The 21,101-nt window shown below is 35.1% G+C and overlaps 2 protein-coding genes across 4 annotated transcripts; both read left to right on the top strand.

Moving 5' to 3' along the window:
• Positions 1 to 479: 479 nt before the first annotated feature.
• Positions 480 to 8,070, top strand: LOC100785762 (putative mediator of RNA polymerase II transcription subunit 26). 3 transcript variants are annotated; one of them, XM_006602343.4, is made up of 12 exons: positions 480 to 1,008; positions 1,118 to 1,160; positions 1,707 to 2,132; positions 4,296 to 4,612; positions 4,688 to 4,882; positions 4,962 to 5,141; positions 5,233 to 5,307; positions 5,412 to 5,478; positions 5,601 to 6,729; positions 6,805 to 6,861; positions 7,482 to 7,556; positions 7,708 to 8,070. In XM_006602343.4, exons 1-12 carry the CDS (start codon positions 664 to 666, stop codon positions 7,751 to 7,753), a joined length of 2,955 nt encoding a protein of 984 aa, XP_006602406.1. In that variant the 5' UTR covers positions 480 to 663; the 3' UTR covers positions 7,754 to 8,070. The 3 variants fall into 3 exon arrangements, with proteins under 3 accessions (XP_006602406.1, XP_040867867.1, XP_040867866.1); XM_041011932.1 differs by having other exon boundaries at positions 497 to 1,008; positions 4,691 to 4,882; XM_041011933.1 differs by lacking the exon at positions 7,482 to 7,556.
• Positions 8,071 to 18,313: 10,243 nt separating this feature from the next.
• On the top strand, positions 18,314 to 20,411 carry LOC100786276 (uncharacterized). Its single transcript, XM_006603272.1, has 3 exons — positions 18,314 to 18,523; positions 18,818 to 18,985; positions 20,352 to 20,411. The coding sequence occupies exons 1-3, from the start codon at positions 18,314 to 18,316 to the stop codon at positions 20,409 to 20,411; spliced, it is 438 nt and encodes a 145-aa protein (XP_006603335.1).
• The last annotated feature ends 690 nt before the right edge of the window (positions 20,412 to 21,101 follow it).

Genomic DNA, 21,101 nt, shown 5'->3' on the forward strand with positions numbered 1-21,101 from the left:
TACGACTTCACCTAATTAGGTTCATAAGTATACTTTAAAAATTATTTATATATGTTATATTATGATGCATGATTCATACATATGTTCATGGCTTCATTTAGCTTATCACATACATGTTATGAATAAAAAATATGATTGAAAAAGAGATTCATTAAAAAATATAATTAGGTTTCTTTATAATGCATAAGAATTAGTTTATATTTTTTTTATCCATATGAATTAAATATAAATATAAAAAAATTTATAATAATTTATATATTCTGTTTAATCAACCGAAGTACATGATTAGTTGTAAAAAAGTTAATAAATACTTTACATCTATTTAAAATTGAAATATATATAATTTTTAAAAGAAGTAAAACATAGGTATAATATACATGCAGTGTAATTATCAAAGTCCCCCGTTCTTAAAGTTTGAAGGAACAAACACAGTTCAAGTTATTTTTTTAAGAAAAATATTTTTCTTTGTTATTTATGCTTTTATTTTTTTGTTCCGTACACGAATAGACTAGAGTGGAGAGTGAGTGGAAAAAAGAGTTTGGTTCGCAAGCGGGGTGCCCCACGGTGTCTACCTGAACCCTCCTCATTCTTCCTAAAAGTTCCCCCTTCACTCCGCACTTTCCCATCAAAACGAAGCGCATCGCAATCCAAATCCCCTAATCCATGGATTCGTTCCAGCAACAACCCCACGGCTACATGAGGCCACTGCAACCGCCACCACCTCCTCCACCGCACACGGCGGATCTCTACCACCACCCACACCACTTTCCCCAGATACCGCCGCCCCCGCCCCAAGTCCCTTGGTTCTCCTCCCAATTCCAATACCACCCTTCCCAGACCCCTTCCCCTCCGCCGCAGTGGCAGCAACCACCGCCGCCGCCACCGCCAGCTCCTCCGTCGAACGCTTATTCCTACCACCCCAGCCAGTACCCTCCTCCGCCTCGATCTCACGTGCCTCCTCCTCAGTTCACACCACACTCCCACGTTCCTCCTCAGCCTTATCCTCAGGTGAAATATCCTTCTTGCCCCTCGCGTTTTTTGCATCTTTTTTTCTTAGTTTAGGGTTTAATTCTTTGATTGTTTTGTTAGTTCGCTAATTGAATTGAAATTTTTGTAGGAATGGGGCAACCCAAACTGGCCACCAAACCAGGGCTATCCAGGTTAGTTGTTGTTTTTTTTTTTATGCTTATGTGAGAAACGTTGTTTTTCGTATTTCGTGCCAGAATTAGGGCTTTGGCGTTTATTGTTAGGGTCTGGAAGAGTTGAATGTTATATCCACTTGAGAGGGAAGCATTTCATCAGAAAAGATAAAAAAAGGAAGAGTGGGAAAACAAGGCTTGCATTGTTTTTGTTAGCTTTTGTTTGTTGGTTGATTTATGACCATGTTATCTGTGCCAAATACATTGTTTTTTTTCCCCCTTTGTGATTCATTTGTATATGTATGTATTCATGAGATTATTTGGAGTTATGACTTGACACTGAATATTGGGCAAGATAGATTTTTGCATGTGTGAGTAGTTACGCCACTTTTCAACTGTAGTTTGCAACAGGTGTAAATAATAATTGCCTTTTGTGCGCCTCTGCATGATTTTGAAGTTCTATATGGCAATGGCATCTTGGAAACTTGCTACCCCCCTTCAGTTTCTGTATCTCCATTTTTAATACATTGGGTATTGTATTTTTTTGACATAATGTTCTAATGATAGCCAATAAGAATGAAGATTGGGCTGCTAAGGCCAGAGCTTGGGCTGATGCTAATGCTGCAAGGGAAAGTCAGCATCCACAATCGCTTTTTTCACCTGCTGGAAGAATGCAAGAGCAAAGCCATTATCATGATCAGTATCAGCAATCTGTTGACTCACATTATACTGATGTTCAAAACCAATCCCATCCATCAGCAAGCTATCAACAATTTTCTTACTTGGATGCATCTGTGCAGCGGATTTCAGGACATTCCCAGGAGCCTGCATCTGTCAGTTTGGAGACATCATATACTCAAGATGGGCATTCTTACAGTGCTAGAGATGGGACCGACATAGGAGATTTGACTGTTTCATTTGAACAAGGGAACTTGCCGACAAATCCATCAGTTCATCAGCAGGAGGTACCTTCTAGTTATAGTTCTGTTGCAGGTAATTGTTTATTTAGTATATTGAAATTGCAAGTGAAGCTTCTGTGGAAATGGATCATAAATCAATATTCTGGAATTTGCCTATACTGTATATTTGTTATATGAACCTGTCAAAATTTGGTTCAAAGAGATATCTTGGTAGTTGGAATCACATGAATCATGATTTGATTCATGTGATTTGATGCAAGTCCTCACTCTATTGATGCAGATTGCATAGAATTTAATTTTATCACTGGAGATGCATGTTGAATTGCTAGAACTGAACCAAATTATAGGAATCTCAATTCTGTTGTTTTCCAACAATACTGATATGGGAAAGGTATTTAGCCAAACAGTCAATGTGGGATGAAAAACCAAGTCAGTGTTGGGTGGGTGTGACCACAATCTTGTGGGCAGGGGTCTGTGAAGATGGCTTCTGAAAAATGCTCACTGTCACATGCTACCCAAATGGATAGATGAGCCTATGGTGGTAGGGTTGTTTGGGACAGGCGGTGAGGGTGGTTGGAGGTGAACAGCTCTTCAGATCTGTTGAGACTTAAGCAGGACCGTTGTCTAGGAGAGAGAAGCCAAAGCAACAGCTGGGAAAAAAATAGAGTTTCTGTTGAAAAGTTCTAGTAATTGATGTTGAAAGAGAGAAAGTTAAGTACCCACCCCCAATAACTAATGTACATGAGGGAAATAAATTATTATGTTTACAAATATATTTGTTATTTTCAGTATTAACCATATCTTATTACTCATGTTATGTTTTGATTAATGGTTCACAAATAGGTCCTACTGATTTAGGATTTGATTTACAGTTTGATAACCATGAGAGAGAAAGAAATATATGCTATCAGCCTATAACAATTCTTGTTTAATGGACAACGAGTATGATTGTATGAATTATTTTTGGATAGAAAAAGAAATATTATTAGATTGGGAGGGTAGAGGATAAGATGCCCACGAAACACACACACAAAGCTGAAGGTAACAAAGAAAACTAAAATCACCCATGAAAAACCACAGAACTAACACAGCCCAAGGAGTCAACAAAAGGGAACCCCCATAACATTAGTTCTCCTAGGAAGTTCTTTCCATTGTCCACAATAAAACTCAACAAAAGGGGAAACCTAATGCTAAAATAAAGTAATAAACTCAAAACAATGCTCTCACTTTGGCCCAAAGTTTTCAATTTTTCAATATCTGGACAAGAAGAGTTTCAAATTGAGGACCAGCATTAATAAAATTACCACCTGTTGATGACTATTCTACTTGTCCTCTCTGGACAAGCAAGCATTGGGAATAAAGGCTGAGAAAATGGATGGCGTATTTGGGGGTTTAGGTGCCACTTTTTTAATTCAAAATAATAGACATGAAGCTGTTTTTAATAAAAGGTCTATGCTCTTGTTTAGAAATATAGGGAACCATATGTGAAATTGCTTTATTCTTATCTTGGCAAGCAAATTATGTTGTTAAGTTGTTTCCACTTTTTATATGAAGCCACTTGAGCTGAGAACTAGGTGGCTTAAATTGGGGAATGGTTGCATGTTTCTTGCCACCATCAAAGTGCTTAACAATAATAACTTGTGCTTAATTATTTATATATTGAATCGGAAGTCCTGATGAAGTACCACCCGTTAGTGATGATTGAGCAATATCCTTTAAACACTTCAATGCACATCATTATATAACTAATTGTTAAGTAGATATTTATAAGCAGTGCTCACCTAGTTGTCTCATTTCAGGTGTCTGTTCATATTCTCGGCATTATTTATTGTATTAGAATATAGGATATATGGATTGTTGGACCTTATATGTTTTTTGGCACCTCACTGCCTTACATGTAAATATTACCACATCTTCATCTATTTGCTCAGGACCTAGCCAAGGAATGATAAACCCATCTCCCATTGTTTATGCTGGTTTATTTGCAGCCCTTGTGATAAGTAGTAGGTGTGTATGGTTATAATACTTAAATGTTGCATATCAAAAGATGAGTTGGAGAACAGCTAGTAGTCAGAAATATCAGACAGTTGGAAAGGGCCTTTTAAAGATTACTCAACTTTTTGTAGCTTTCATGAATGTATGACTCTAGGTCTTTGGGGACCTGATATTTAATTTGGATGCTTCATATTCTCCCGCATTTATTTCCCAATGTTCATTCTGAATATTGACTTAACAGGTAAAGAGGCTCTTGATCAGATTCAACTATCATACTCAGTCTTTCCTTTGTCAAGTTCCTCATCGCAAGAACGCCATGTGCAACAATCAATGCATGCACCACCTTTTGTGTCTGGCAGCCATTCAGTTGACTCCACTATCAGTCTTGCTGATCAACCATTAGATTTTGCACCTAGGTTTAATCGTGATAGTGACTTGCAAATGCAATCAACTTATAATCATCACGATTCCAGTTCTTCAATGAATAACTGGGCTTCTCCAGTGACACCTGGTGTTAGTTATCCATCAGTACCACCAAATCTTTCTTCTGGGCAACAGGTTTTAATTTTGAAATGCGTTGTTTTCTTAGTCACTTATGCTTATTTTAATGCTCTTGACACTTGGTTAATTTAGCAGCATGACCCTTCTATCACCACTCCTGGTCATGTGGCCCCGCCATTTGGAAGGTTTGCTGGACCTGGCCTCCCTTCGACCATTCCACCAAGTGGTGCACCGTTTACTCTTAGCACAGGAACTACACTTCATCCTACTGTGGCTTTCTCAGCTGATGCGTATGGGGCATCTGGTGTTCCTGATCGTCCTAAGAAGGTAAGTATGTTGCAAAGGTTAATGCTTGGATTGATATATCATATATGGCATCAAACCTCATTTTGCAGTTATTTTCCAGGCTTCTGTCCCTAACTGGCTGAAAGAGGAAATAAAGAAAACAGTCATCCCTGCTCCTGCAGAGAATCTGAAGGAAGAAACATTTGTAAATGATGGCATTGACAAGTCATATGCTAGAGGTGATGAGGCAGATAGTAAAAGCATTGATTCGTCTAGATCAGCTGAGGATGAGGATGAAGAGGTTTCATTTTTTAATATTAAAGTTTGTGTCCATAAGATAAATTAAATGTCCATTATCTTTTTTAATTCAGTATGATGTATTTCATATGTAGGATCAAGTTGAAGCAGCTAGAACTGTAGCAATCAACCAAGAAATAAAAAGAGTTCTGACTGAAGTTCTTTTGAAGGTAAACATTCTTTAAAACGTGCATTGTTATCTTATTGACATCAGTGTACGGGATGTAGCAGAAAAAATAAATATACTGTAGTTCTAATTACAGCTTCTTCTTAGGTTACTGATGAATTGTTTGACGAAATCGCAACCAGAGTTCTTGCTGAAGATGATCTTACTGCTGAAGGTAATTAATCATCTGATGCCTTCTCATTTTCTCTTAAATTGTATTTATTAATCTATATACATGATTTTATTCTACCAATCAAGTATTAACTATTGTAGGTTATAACAATGTGTTTTCTGTAGTGGGCCACAAGGTTGCCACCTCAAATCATAAGGCATCAGCATCTCCTCCCTCAGCTACAGTTCCTAAGGCATCTGCAAAAGTTTTAGTTCCAATCAAAGAGAAGGTAGAAAATGAAGACACCAGTGAAAACTCTAATTCCAGCTCTCCTGGAGATGTTTTAGGTCTTGGAAATTATGGTTCTGATGCTGATGATGGAGACAATGAAATTGAGAGTTCCAGTGTGCCAACACCTGCAAGAGATGCTGCCTATCAGTCAGGGATTAAGAAACCTTTGTCAGATAGACATGATCTACCTGTTAATGGCATTGCACAACTTGATGAGCATGATAGAAGTGAAACTAATTTGATGAATAATCAGGTCAAAACCATCTCTTTACCATCCAGAAGTAGCAATGATGCTGCTACTGATCTGTTGCATGATGACAAGGTGACCAAGGAATCCAATCATTCACATTCTTCCAAGGTGGTGACTGAAGATCTTAAGGATAATGGGCTTAATTCCATTGAAAGAAGCCTTGATAGATTTAATGGTTTTAGTTCTAAAGATTCTTCAGGGGTATCAAGATCTGAACTGCCTGGAAAGAACATCAGTGTGGAAAAAGCAACAGATGATCTTTCAGGTAGGGAAAGCAGAAAAAAATCAGAAAAAAATGATCGGCCTGACAGGAGTACTTCTGAGAAAGACTTTGTAAAGGAGGTACACAGTAGTAAGACTAGGATAGATGAAAAAGGTAACGAGAATCAAATAAGAAAGGATGAAAGAAACCAGAAAAGGGAAAAAACAGATTATGGCAGTGAGGCAAAAGAAAGAGTGAAAGAGCACAGTTTAAGGCATGGGGAGAAGGCAAAGGAATCAGACTCAAGGAAAAGATCCTCTCATGTTGATGTCAAGGATGATAAAAAGGAAGCAGAAAAATCCCATAGAGGTAGTGCCACTGACGATACTAGCCGGAAAAGGGAGCATGCAAAGGATAAGGGGGAACATAAATCAAGGCAAAAAGATGCAAGTAATCATGACAGGCACAGAAGAAGACGTTCATCTTCAGTAAGCAGTAGAGGTAGAACCAAGAAGGATCGTATTAATCATGCTGATGATTCAAGTGGTGAAGGATCAGATGGCTCAAAAAGGTTTAAAACAGATTCCATTTGAACCTCATTGTCTGGTTGTCATATGTAGTGTCTCATATCATTTTTGTAATGCAGGAAGCTGCATTCAAGAAAGCATGACTTATCACCGTCTCCGGTCAGATCTAAAAGAAGGTATTATTTATTAAGAGATCCTTACATTGTTCAGGTTTGGAATATTGAAGTTTGGGTGTTTCAGCGCATCTGATATTTTAGTTTTTTGTACAGTATGATAGTTGACTTATTTTGTACCTTGTTTCTGTGAGAAAATATTTAGCTTATGACTTTTGGCAGTTTGAGGATTCTGAAGCTGATACCATGCCACAGATTCAATCATTTGGGTCTTTTTTAGTTGAAGTTAAATTATCTTATTGCATGTTATATGGAATGTTTTTCATAATGTTCAAGTTTGTAGTAATAATCGCATTTTCATGCATCTTTTCTCTACTGTGATCGATCAATTATCCATCTGCTATATATTATAAGACATAATATAAGAGCAAAAAACTTTTGATTTTGTGCAGAAATTATCCATAATTGTAAGGATATCTGCACCCTGAATCTAAGATATGTAGGTACATTTGTAGTTTCTGGTAAACGTTTGACTGATTCTGATCATACTCATTAGAAACAGATAGGATGTATTGTAATAGGCTTCTTCCAATGGAGTGTTGACACTGTACCAGGTTGAGTTGTATTTATGAACTTTTGTATACTTTAAACTCACCAAGTCAGTACGGTGGTTTCATTTTTAGACAACTTTTGCGGTCTCCTCATAGCAAGCATTCTCAGCGCAGGCATTCTCCCTATACTTCTCTTGATTCTTCCAGGTTTGTTGCCAGAGTTTTTCAAGATTAAGATTTATGTTTTTCAGACAAACTTCCATCATCATATAAGATTAAGCTGCACAGGTGAATTTGTCAGGCTTCATATTTATGTTACAATGGTGCCTTGTTTATTTACTGTAACCCTTTTATGCAGGGGAAGGAGGTCAAGATCCAGATCACCTGTTCGGCGGCAGAAATGAATGGATGGGGACAGAGATGGTTGACTTTGCATTTAAGGGGTTCGTTCAAGAGGACATAAATTCGGAGGCGTAGGGCGAAGCTTGTGATGGTCTGCAAAGGGAATTTTGATTAAAAATTAATAGGTAGCGATGACTTTTCCCATTTTTGTAGGTTCAATAAAATGACTGTTATTTTCCTGATTTGCTAGTGTTCTTTAGGGAGAAGTATAAAACTGGGCAGGGTTGGACATGTGCTGTAATATGTTTTGATGTAAAAAAGAAACGGAAAAATCGATAGCTTCTTTCATTAGAAATCCCATCAATATTATAATTCGTAATGACAAATTCAAAACTGACTAATCCAATTTTTGCTGGATGTGTTAGCTGAATGATTCAGATAAAGTTTAATAAAATAATCTGCTGTCCATTTTTCTTGTGTTTATTCCCTTTCCTTTCCTACCTCTACCCATGGCACGTAAATACTGAATAGACGAGTTGAACGGAGAATCATCTATGCCACCTATCCCATGCAAAAAATCATCTTAGATCAGGTTATTGATGGTAGTGTTACAGGTATGAATGTGAATGTCTGTGTTGGTTTAATCACTTGAGTTGCGTTAAAGTGAATTGCAATACGTTTCTACTGTCTCCTAGCTTATTGACTAAAAGACATTCTGCATCTTGTAATGGCCACATGATCTGTGCTATTCGTGATTTTGTGATATTGCCTTTAGCGAGTTTGAAACTTCCGATATCAAAATTGGAAGTCATTTTCTGGAGGCAGTTTTAGAAGAAATCTTGCAATTTTTTCAGGAAAGGAATTTACAACTTACAATATTTATCTAATAAAGGGTTTAGCTAGAAAAGTTTGGTCCTGGGTAGGCAGTGTATTGCCTTGTAATAATTGTGTTATCATTTTTCGAATGGCACGGCATTAATTGCACATGACAGTTTGATTCATGTCTTAGTTGCCTATCGGAGCGACGTGTAATTTATTTACGTGTTGTTAACTTTGAAATCCTCAAAATTTTCAACTTCAATTTTTTCGTGTGCTTCGACACTTAACATATCTTTTCTCCCATTTAACTTTGGACATGTAACTTCTACTCTTATCTTTGAGATATTTTCCAAATAAAGTTCTATTATATGTTTCATAGACATTACTTTGGTGAGCAACTTTTGTAACTGGTCTATTTTGTATCACTTTTATGTACCGTTAGATTAATCTTGTCTAGATGGTTCTATCTTATGCCTTTCACACTGGATTCCTCTCCCAACTCCTTTTGCACAACTGTTTCCACACAAATTTAGAAAGATGGAGGGACACTCCTTCCACATAGACTTGTGAAGGTGGAGGGACATTGTGTCCGCAACAGATTTTGTTGACATCGAGTTTCGTAAAAGTAGAGTGGCATCGCGTGCAACAGATTTGGTTGCCAATAGTACACATGACGGATTTGGTTGATGACAAACCTTTCATTAAAGTCACTTCTCTAACAACAATAACCTAATCGATCGACTCTTGTGATTCAATGTGATGTCAGTTTTTGAAAAATCCCTTGGATCTCAAATTTTTCTGCTAGAACTACATTCATTAACAAAATAGAGATGGATAAGATTTGATTGCTTTCTAACTTCCCAAATTTATTTGAATGTTTCATTTGAATATTAATTGACTTTGTTCTTATGACTATGATTGTCTTTGTAAAAAATGAAAAAGAGATGAATCTAAAGGTGCTCAAGGTATGGAGCACGATTGAGAAACAATGTTTTTCTATAGTCAAATACGAAGAATTAAATTATTCAAGTGATGCAATGTAAAAAAAAGAAATCATTTAAAGCTTAGATTGGATGATTGCAACAAGGGAAGACTTGAATCAACTAAAAAAAATTATGTTTTTCTAAGTCAGATATTTTTGTTTTGCATTTATAAAAAAAATAAAAATTAGAGGATGGGGTCGGACATAGGAGGTAGGAGGCTGTAGGTTGATTGACAAGACTATGGCAGTGAGGGAGAAAAAATATATTATGAAAGGTGTACCATAATAATGTGGATTTAGATTAATCTATATTAATGATTCATTTTGAATTACTTATAAAGATGGTCCATGTTAGTCTAGGCCTCGTAGACAAATCCAACCTATTACATTAGTCTCCATTTTCTCAAAATAAAATAAAAGACATTAAGCTTGCCTTTTTTCTCGCCACCATACTCACGATCCACTTTCAACCCTTACATTTTTTCAAAGTGACAACAATATTATATTATTTATTGTAATAAAATTTTTCCTTTAATATTATGTTATTTACTCTATTGTATTTTTCAATCAAATATTTGATATTTCTCCAAGAGTTTAAAATTAAAATTATCCTTACCAATATCTTTTTTTTGTGTTTTTTTTTTGCAAAATAGATATATAAATCATATAAACATAACATTTATGTCGTTTTATATTTATAATTAACTAACTTTCTAGCTTATAGTTTTATCAAATATTTTCTTAATAGTAAAAAGTTTGTCAATTATTAGGTTATTGATAAACATGTTAAGAAGATATCATTATAGTTAAACAACTTGTGCAACTTTGCCGGTTAGTCACCTAATAAAAATCCATATTAAGTAGTACAAAATCAAACTTTGTTAACATCATGTAGCTAGTATGGAACTTGCCTATTTGACTGATGAGTTGACCTTTGATCAAGTAAGAACAATCTTAATTATATCGGTAATATATTTTAAAGAGGTCATATTTTGATATTTTCTTTGTAAAATTGCCCTAGTTTAAGTAGAGGTGGCAATCATGGTTGTCACTTATCCGTGTTTTTGGTGAAGAAAGCACTAACCATAACTAATTAAGACTAAACTATTGAATATTGATTGTTAACTATAATTAGGTTGGAATATATCATAATATGTATGTCTCAGTGTTGGTTTAACCACCTTAGCCGCGTTCAAGTAAATAGCCAAATTTGTGTCGCCTTTACGTATGCATTTGGAAATGCCCACATGCCATTTGTGAATTCATGATGCAGAAAACCGGCAACGGCACTGAACCTCGTTAACTTCGATTATACTCATAAAAAGTTTTTTCTTTTTGTTATATATATATATATATATATATATATATATATATATATATATATATATATATATATATGAAAAATATATAAAAATATGAAATTTAATTAAATCAATTTTATTAAAATCATCTAAACAAATCCACGTGGGTAAATGGATCACATTCATTTCACTGTTATCCAATAAAACTTGTTAAAAACATCTTCGGATCAAAACAAGATCGTTTAAGTTTACAAAAGAACTCAAGTTAAGTAGCGGAATAAAATAAAATAACATGTTCAGAACATCATACAATTGAAACAGAAACTTATACCCAAATGTCAAATCCTATCAAAGCATTGTGTTCCAACGTCTTCTAGTGTAAGGTTCTTTAAAGTCATTTTTACCTAGTCATTTGCTTCCATAGACACAAGGTTTGAAATCATCATAGGATCCAAGCACACACAACACATAGGGAGTGCATTATCATATTTTTAAATAAAATACAGATAAACAAAGGCATAATCAAAATACATTATAGAAATATTTATCACATAACTTAACTTAATATAATTCATGTCACTTCACCACTTTATCATTTAAAATTCATTTTTTCAATCACCAACCACATTACACATGAATCACACACTTGACTCAAGACATAACAATACTCACCAATTTCATAATAAACAATTCACAGACATCATGCAAAAATTATATTAAGACTTAAGCTATATGCAACGTGGCATCATGTCAGTAAAAAAACAACACTAGAACGCTTAGGAGTACATAACAAGACACATCACACAATGACCATGTCAAGTCACTCTCACTAAGTAAAATCATAAGGTGACCAATCAAAGTCACTCTGTTTTGCGAGAATGCTCCAACCATATGAGATCAACATAGGATTAAAGGAGTACTCAAACTGAGTGTATTTACCCCCAAGGCTTAAACTCTAAAGAATCCGTTAGAGCTTCACCTTCCTGATTCTGTAACATCCCATTTTTCGTAAAATAACTTAAAAAGGATTTTTTATTTAAAAATAAATAGAGTTTTAGAAAAATGATGAGGTTTTTATAATTAAATAAATAAGGAGAAATAGATTTATTAATTAAAATAATAGTTTCAAAGAAAATAAAAAAAAGATATTTTATTTATTCATTTTATAAGACAAAATAGAATTCATGTTTATAAAATAATAAAAATAAATAAAAATAGAGTAAATAATAGGCTGAGAGTATACTAGCTATAAATAAAGACACGTTAAGTTAGTTTTCAGACTGATGATGATACATCTCTACGCTTCCTCTTTCTCTCAATATCATTTTCCCTTCTTCCTCTCCCAGAATCCTCTTTTTTTCCCGCATAAACCCAAACTTATCTCAGTAAAATGATGATCTTGGACTTGTTAATCGTTGGATCATTGTAAACTTTGAGCACCAGGTTCGGAACTCATTTTCGAACACTCTCGTCGTTGGAATTTGCAAAAAAGATATATGAGGTGAGAGAAATTCCTTTCGCATCGTAGCTTTCGTTTTCCCACATACACCTAAACATGTTCCATTAAAACTACAATTCCAGACTCATTAACAGTTGGATCATCATGCAATTTGGACACCAGGTTCACAATTCATTTTCACACATCTTCATCATTGGGATTTTCAAAATAATGTCTGTGGAGGGAGAAATACTCATCGCACACAAAGAGTGCAATGAAGGCTTCAATTTCTTCTCCTTCTCTCTAATGCTTGGAAAATCCTAGCAAAGAAACCAGAGGAAAAGCTTGAGAAATCTCAGCAAACCGCTAGAGGTGCCGGAATACACATGAGCCCGCTTAGAGGTAAGGGATGAGTTTATCGCAATTGGAGTTAGAATGAACATGTGTAGGGATCTTTAGAGGATTAAATTGGGGTTTATTTTGGGATATTTATTGAATTACGATTTTCCTTTACGATTATTGATGCAATCCTACCCCGCAAGGGCATTGGATAAAAAACTCCAAATAGATTGGGCCAGAGATGCAAGAGAAGGCCCTAGGGTTCTTATGAGCCTTAGGGTAGATTTCGGGCCCATGGGCTAAGTACGAGCCCACTTATCTTTGTAAATATTAGATTAAGGTTTCATTATTTTTGGGCCTTGTATTTAGGGCTCCATAATGTAGGTAGGGTACCCTAGAAATATAGGATTTTTCATCCCTTGTATTTTAGGGCACCTAGACTAGTTTTTGTATTAGGGGTAGTTTTGTAATTTCACATGCACTAAGTGGATATTTGATGTGTGTGGTTGGAAATAAATTTAATTGAATGGGTAGAAGCCCAATCCAATTAAATTTTAGAGGGGGAGGTGAGCATTTGCTTACTACACCCCATTGCCACATCATATAGTCACACTTTGTGCATGTCCTTCATGTTTTTCATGCCTCATGACACCTAAGCACACTTAGTGGAGAATCTTGGAATTGATCTTGGATTAGTGGGCTGAACCATAACTAAAATTCACTAATCATAATTAGTAAAATTTTGGCTCCAAAGTTTGGCTCCACAAATTCAATTTCAAATTCAAGTGAAATTTGAATTTCCCTCCAATTTTGTGTGACACTTAGGCTATAAATAGAGGTCATGTGTGTGCATTTTTTTCAACTTTGATCATTTGAATATTAAACTTCAAAGTTCAGAGCTCTCTTAGAGCACAAAATTTCGTGTTCTTCTCTCCCTCTCCCTTCATTCATCTCCTTCTTCCCCCAAGCTCTTATCCATGGCCTCCTATGGTGGTGAGCTTCTTCTAGACTCATCTTCTCCTTGAAGTGGCGTCTCCTCTCTCTCTCTTCCTTCTCCATTCCGCTACCATTCATTTTCCAAGAAGCAAAGGAATCCATTGATGAAGAAGATCCTAGGCCTACAAGCTCCAATGGAGCTTGCATCAATTATAAATATAATATTATTGTGTTTGATGGACCAATTTATGTTCTGATGTGGATTGGTTGATAAACTTGAGTGCTCTTGATGTTTTCGTGTTTTTGACTTATGATTTTGATTAATTGATTTTAATATCATTGTGTGGAATTGTTTGAGAGGTTTTACTCCCCATGTTGTGAGAAATATTTTGTATAAATTGTTATATTGAGATTATGAAATTGTGATTCAAATTGTGAGTATGTGACAAATTGAACTTGTGATGAATGGTGAAATACATGTGTATTGAGATGTATATATTGAGTTGTGAGCTATGAACTGTGCAATTACACAATTGTAAGACCCTTTAAAGGCGACGAGTTTTTGCGCGACGAGTATTGTGATGGGATCCACTGTGGGAACCCAACGAGTTTAATCCCTTTGAGGCGCGATGAGTTAAAATGATTTTGAAAATAATTGAGTAGTTGTGTGTATTGCATAGTTCATAGGTAAAGTGTATATGATTCATGAGGTGTGATAACATGTTAAATTGAGATTATACCATTGTGATTGAGACTGAATGTATGTGATAAATTGAGTATGTATTGACTTGTAATATATATGTGCTTTGAGATATTGTGTACACTGAGTTGTGAGCTATGAGCCATATAATCACACAACTATAAGACCCTTTAAGGGTGACAAGTTAATGCACGACGAGTATTATGATGGGAACCACTATGGGGAACTGACGAGTTTAATCACAAGCGCGACGAGATAAAATTATTTTGAGAACAATTGAGGAGTCGTGTGTTTTGTACAGTTAATAGATAAAGTCTATGTGCTAAAATGTTTTCTGGGTTGGACCTGAATTAGGAGGGAGAGGCCCTGACGGACTCTTTAGAGTCTAGGCCTTGGGGGTAAATACACCCGGTTTGAATGTTCCTTGAAACCTATATTGATCTCATATGGTTGGAGCGTTCTTGCAAAACAGAGTGACCTTGACTGGTCTCCCTATGATTTTACCTAGTGAGATTGACCTGACTTACTAGTGTGTGGTTTGTCTTGTCATGTACTCCTAGGCGCCCGACGAGATGTTTTACTAACATGGTACCATATTGCATATAGGATTGAGTCTTAGTATATTTGTTGCATAACACTTGTGTATTGATTGATATTGATTGGTTGAGTGATATGTGTTTGACCCTTGAGTGCATGAATGATGTGAAAATAAATGAGGTGTGTTGTGTTGAGGTGTGGTGTTACGCGACAAGTGGTGGAATGACATGAACTGTGTTTAAGTAAGTTGTATTTCATTTACATGATATGTATATCTATGTTGTCCTGTTTCTCTCTATTAGTTAGAAATGTGATAACTCACTTCATGTGTGCTATTTGTGTTTGGATCCTGTGATGATCTCAAACTTTGTGTTCGTGGGAGCAGATTATTAGGTGGATGGCTATGGAGAACCTCATGCTAGAGGGCGCTAGAACACAATGCTCTGATAGGATGTGACATTGGGCATAAATTTCTATATTAATTGCAAGAAGTCTTCGACGGTCTTGTTTTGAGCCGAAATGATTTTATTATTTATTTGGACACATTCTATTATGATGTTAGAAAAGTGAATGTGAGTTTTTTACCCTTTTGAAATGCTTTTATTTAAATGTGTTTTAAAAACTTTTAATTAATTTTGCATTTCTTATTCCTTTTATTATTAGTGCATATATGTGTGGGGTAGAGGGTGTTACAGATTCAGGTCTAACCCCTAAAACAACTTTTGCATGCAAACACTACTCATGAATTATACAATACCCATGACCTCACACTTGTTTGCAAACACGTTTAACACATTGCACTACAATTTAACACCTCAGGTTCCTAACTTAGAACCCTACACTTTTCTTTTAACACCTCCTGCATTGTGCTACAATTTAACACCTCAGGTTCCTAACTTGGAACCCTACACTTTTATTTTAACACCTCGTGCATTGCACTACAATTTAACAACTCAGGTTTCTAACTTGGAATCCTACACTTTCTTTTTAAGACCTTGTGCATAAACACTTTTCTCAAGGTAAACACCAGTCAGGTTATTGTATAATTCACAACTCACAACACAAGTAATATCACATCAAATATTAACCATACACTTATTCACAATCATATCTCATGTCCACAATTTAACATCTCACAATGTCACAATCTACCATCGCATGTTCACGTGTATCCCACTGATTAATACATGCTCAACTTGCCACTTATACTCAATTTCAATCACAATTTCATAATCCCAAAATGATATGTCACTACACCTCATGTTTATTTATACATCTTCATAACATTCATAACAATATTCATAAGGTACAACATACACATGTACATCAAATCTAACCATAATATTCTCAAACTCCAACACTTGAATAATTTTCAGAATCATACTATAACAACACTACAATATTATTTACATCAAATATATATGTAGCTAAATCTATATATATATAACTAGCACACATCATATTGGATCATGAATTTCAAATAAACTTTCATTGCACCAATTCCAAATAATTATATGAACACTTTACCATGCATTTACACACACACACACACACACACACACGCATGTAACTAACATGAAACAAGGCATAAGAGTAAACAATTCAAATATAAAAAAGCAGAAAGCAAATCTACTGGACTCAATTATATAAAAAAAAAACATCATAAGTAAATATTTATATAGTAACTAAAGTTGCCATTGAAAATACCTTTCCAAACTAACAAGCATAATATGAGATTATTAACATGAGTTAATCTCAAATATTTTTAAAAACACATATATATGTATATATAAATGTAAAAATAAGTATACATGAATTCATATATATTATCTAAGAATACACCACACAATATACTAGGAATCTTCGATTAATTTCAACTATAATATTAATTCCAAACTATATAAAAGAAATCCTAAAAAGCACGAAAAGGGGAAAATACAAAATCAATATCTCACTCCCTCTTATGGTAAATCCCTCTTTACTTAATTTTATTAATTCACGTTAATTAGAAAAAACCCCAATTTCTAGGGTTCACACTCAACACAAAAATATATCAATTCAAAATAATTTCGCATCGAAAGATCAATTGATCATTCAAACACAGTCAATTTGTAGTTATCATTGTACAGACAGAATTAAAACACATAAACACCCTAAAATTAACCCTAATTTGATGCTCTAAGAATCTCTGCACATGTTCACTCTAACCCCAATTGTGATAAACTCATCTCTTACCTCTAAGCGGGCTCACGTGTGTAGTCCAACCACAATAATGGTATCTCTAGTGGTTTCCTAAGATTCCTCAAGCATTTTCTCTGGTTGCTCTGCTAGGGTTTCCAAGCGTTAGAGAGAAGGATAAGAGATTGAAGCCTTAATTTCACTGTCTTGGTGCAAGGGATATTTCTCACTCTATAGACATTATTTCGTAAATCCCAACGGCGAGAATGTGCATAAATGAGTTTCTAAGATGGGATCCAAATTTCAGGGCGATACAACCGATAACGAGTCTGAGACCATAGTTTTGCCGAGATAGGTTTGAGTGTATGCGGGAAAAAAGAGATGATTTTGGGATATGAAGAAGGGATAACGAATTTGGAAAGAAGAGAGAGCGTAGAAACATATCAATGTAAAAAATGACCTAATATATCTCTATTTGCTAAGATACTTTGAGCCTATTATTTACTTTATTTTATTATTTTATAAAAATAAACTCTATTTTACTTCCTATCAAATGAATAAATAAAACATCCTTTTCATTTTCTAAAAACACATATTTATTTTATGTACTTTAAAACCATTATTTTAATTAATAAAACTATTTTTTCTTATTTATTTAATTAAAAACCTCATTGTTTTTTAAAATTCTATTTATTTTTAAATAAAATTATTTTTAATTTATTTTTAAAAAAACAGGATGTTACACTTGGTGAAGACCTTGGAGGAAGCCAACGTGCTTGTGACTTCAAACTTCACATGTCTCAGTAGTGGTCTAGAGGGTTTGTTACAGTTGCATTTCTTTCTTTCAGGTAAAGCATCTCTCTCTTTTAACAACCCATGAAGATTTTTTTTATATATAAAAATATTATTTGTTAGTATGTTAATTTTTTTATTAGCGGAAAGATTCAAACCCATAATCTCTCCTCTTCTTCCCTTCTTCCTTCACCATCAAACCCATAAAGAATTGACATAAGAAGAACATATCTCTCTCAGTAAAACAACAAGCCATAGAGGTCCTTTGTTAATTATCTGCTTTTGGATTGCATTATGTGGCTCTTTTATCTTTATCTTCTATTTTTTTAGTTTTTGTTTTAGTTAATAAGTGGTTCCTACACTTTAGGAGCAAGTTAGGTTGTTATCCACGGATTGCTAAAATCTTGGTAACATGATAGTTTTCTATTTTATTTGAATTATTATAAATGTACTGGTGCTAATGAATAAAATTGATCATTCCATTCCTTCTTCAAATATTCAACGCATTCCTCTCGGGTTTTCTCCTCTATTTTATTTTTCTTTTCTTCCATAAAACCGACAAAGTGGTATCACAACTATCTTCTTACGGGACCTGTGAAAATGGAAGTTGAAGCAAGCTTTTCACAAGTTGCTTCTCCTGTCTTTGATGGGGAGAACTATGACCTTTGGGCAGTTAGAATGGAGTCTTACCTAGAGGCATTGGATTTATGGGAAGCTCTAGAAAAGGATTACAATGTTCCTACGCTACCAGGCAATCCCACCATGGCTCAGATAAAAAAACACAAGGAAAGGAAAACCAAGAAAGCAAAGGCATAATCTTGTTTGTTTGTTGGTGTTTCAAAAACTGTCTTCACCAGAATCATGACCATCAAAACACCAAAAGCAATATGGGATTATTTAAAGGAAGAATACGCAAGGGATGAGAGGATTCGAGACATGCAAGTGCTGAACTTGATGAGGGAATTTGAGCTCCAAAGGATGAAAGATTAGACAATTAAAGAATACTTGGGCAGATTGCTTGGCATTGCTAATAAGGTTAGATTAATGGGCACTAAATTGGCTGATTCTAGAATTATAGAAAAAATTATGGTTGCAATGCCTTAGAGATATGAAGCATCAATAACCACGTTGGAGAACACAAAGGATTTGTCCAAGATCACTTTGGCAAGAGTGTTACATGCCTTGCAAGCCCAGGAGCAGCGAAGGCTTATGAGACAAGATTGTGTGGTTGATGGTGCTTTACCAGCCAAGCAATATAAAGGTGGAAGTACTGTAAATGACCAAAGTAAAAGTAAGGGTAAAAATAAAAATTACCCACCTTGTCACCATTGTGGCAAAATGGGTCACCCACCATTCAAATGCTGGAGAAGACCAGACGCAAAGTACAGCAAATGCAATAAGCTTGGACATGAAGTTGTAATTTGCAAAGGCAAGTTTCTACAACTGAAGACAATGCCCAGGTCATAGAGCAAGACGAAGAAGATCAAATGTTTGTGGCAACATCTTTTTCAGCAAGGAGTAGTTTAGAATGCTGGCTGATTGACAGTGGTTGTACAAACCACATGACATATGACAAAACACTCTTCAAGGATTTGAAGCCTACTAAAGTCTCAAAAGTCAGAATTAGGAACAGTGGCTATATTTTAGCAAAAGGAAATGGAACCATCATAATCTCAACAAATTTAGGTATAAAGACAATCTCAAATTTTCTTTATGTACTCGATATTGACCAAAATTTTCTTAGCATAAGTTAGTTGATAGAAAAAGGATTTAAAATATCCTTTGTAAATCAACATTGCCTTATCTTTGACATTGTTGGTCTGGAGATGCTAAGAGTTAAAATGAGAGGTAAAAGCTTCTCATTTGATCCAATTGAGGAGGAGCAGGTAGCCTATTTCACTCAAGCCAACCCCATAGAACTTTAGCATAAGAGACTTGGCCATTGTCATATTCAAAGAATGCTGAACATGAAGAAGAAAGACATGACAAGAGGTCTACCGGTATTTTCTGATCACTTGCCAAATTGCAATGCTTGCCAGTTTGGTAAACAAAATAGAATGCCATTTCCCAAATCAACTTGGAGAGCCTCTCAAAAGCTGCAACTAATTCACACTGATGTGGCAGGACCTCAAAGAACACCATCACTACAAGGTAGTTCATACTTTATTCTTTTCATAGATGATTTTACAAGAATGTGCTAGATTTTTTCCTTAAAATTCAAGCATGAAGTGGCTGGAGTATTTATAAAGTTCAAGAAGATGGTGGAAACTCAAAGTGGCTGCAAGATTCAAGTTCTAAGATCCAATAATGGGAAGGAATATATCTCAGCACAATTTAATTTATTTTGTGAAGAAACTGGCATTGAACATCAACTCACAGCTCTATAACTCCAGAGCAAAATGGAGTTAGTGAAAGGAGAAATATATCGGCAATGGAAATGACTAGATGTATGTTGCATGAGCAGGAATTGCCTAAAGAATTTTGGGTAGAAGCAACTAATACAACAGTATTTCTTCAAAATTGACTTCCAACCAAGGCCTTGGAAGATAAAACTCCTTTTGAGGCTTGGTATGGGTATAGGTCTTCATTAATATTTCTTAAAGTGTTTGGTTGTGTTTGTTTTGCACATGTTCCATAGGTTAAGTGGGACAAACTTGACAAGAAGGAGATTCCGGGTATTTTTGTGGGCTATAGTTAAGTTTCAAAGGCCTACAAAGTGTATCATCCTTAAATCGGAAAGATGACTGTCACAAGAGATGTGCATTTCAATGAAGATCAGAATTTGGATTGGAAGAATCCACAAAGAACAAATGGATCCATCAACAATGAAGGAGCAATATGTGAACTTGCTAGTTGTGAAGAAGCATTAAAAGACCCAAAATGGAAAAATTTCAATGAAGGAGGAGATGTCAATGATTCAAAAAAAACAGAACATGGGAGCTAGTTAACAAGCCTATAGATAGAAAAGTCATTGGAGTTAAATGGGTTTTCAGAACAAAGCTTAATGTAGATTGCTCAGTCAACAAATACAAGGCTAGACTCATAGTAAAAGGGTATGCACAAATTTTTAGTGTTGATTATTCTAACATTTTTGCTCTAGTGTCCAGATTAGATACAATTAGATTGGTATTAATGGTTGCTGCTCAAAAAGGCTGAAAAGTATTTCAGTTAGATGTCAAATCAGCTTTTTTTAAATGGAGTTTTACAAGAAGAGATATATGTGGAGCAGCCAGAAGGATTTATGAAGCGAGGTGAAGAAAATAAAGTCTATCTACTAATAAAGGCCCTTTATGGCCTAAAGCAAGCACCAAGGGCTTGGTACAACAGGATAAATGATTACTGTAACATTCCCAATTTTTCGTAAAATTTTTTTTAGAGAATAATGATG

This window comes from Glycine max, chromosome 18 (assembly GCF_000004515.6).
Source record: "Glycine max cultivar Williams 82 chromosome 18, Glycine_max_v4.0, whole genome shotgun sequence".
NCBI lineage: Eukaryota > Viridiplantae > Streptophyta > Magnoliopsida > Fabales > Fabaceae > Glycine > Glycine max.

Bases quoted from the DNA above. Each gene is read 5' to 3' on its own strand.
- LOC100786276 (XM_006603272.1), top strand. From the start codon at position 18,314: ATGGAAGTTGAAGCAAGCTTTTCACAAGTTGCTTCTCCTGTCTTTGAT. The intron at 18,524-18,817 runs GCATAATCTTGT...GCAATGCCTTAG, and splicing joins GGAAAACCAAGAAAGCAAAG to AGATATGAAGCATCAATAAC. The intron at 18,986-20,351 runs GTAAATGACCAA...CATGTTCCATAG, and splicing joins AATATAAAGGTGGAAGTACT to GTTAAGTGGGACAAACTTGA.
- LOC100785762 (XM_006602343.4), top strand. From the start codon at position 664: ATGGATTCGTTCCAGCAACAACCCCACGGCTACATGAGGCCACTGCAA. The intron at 4,883-4,961 runs GTAAGTATGTTG...GTTATTTTCCAG, and splicing joins TTCCTGATCGTCCTAAGAAG to GCTTCTGTCCCTAACTGGCT. The intron at 5,308-5,411 runs GTAAACATTCTT...GCTTCTTCTTAG, and splicing joins TGACTGAAGTTCTTTTGAAG to GTTACTGATGAATTGTTTGA.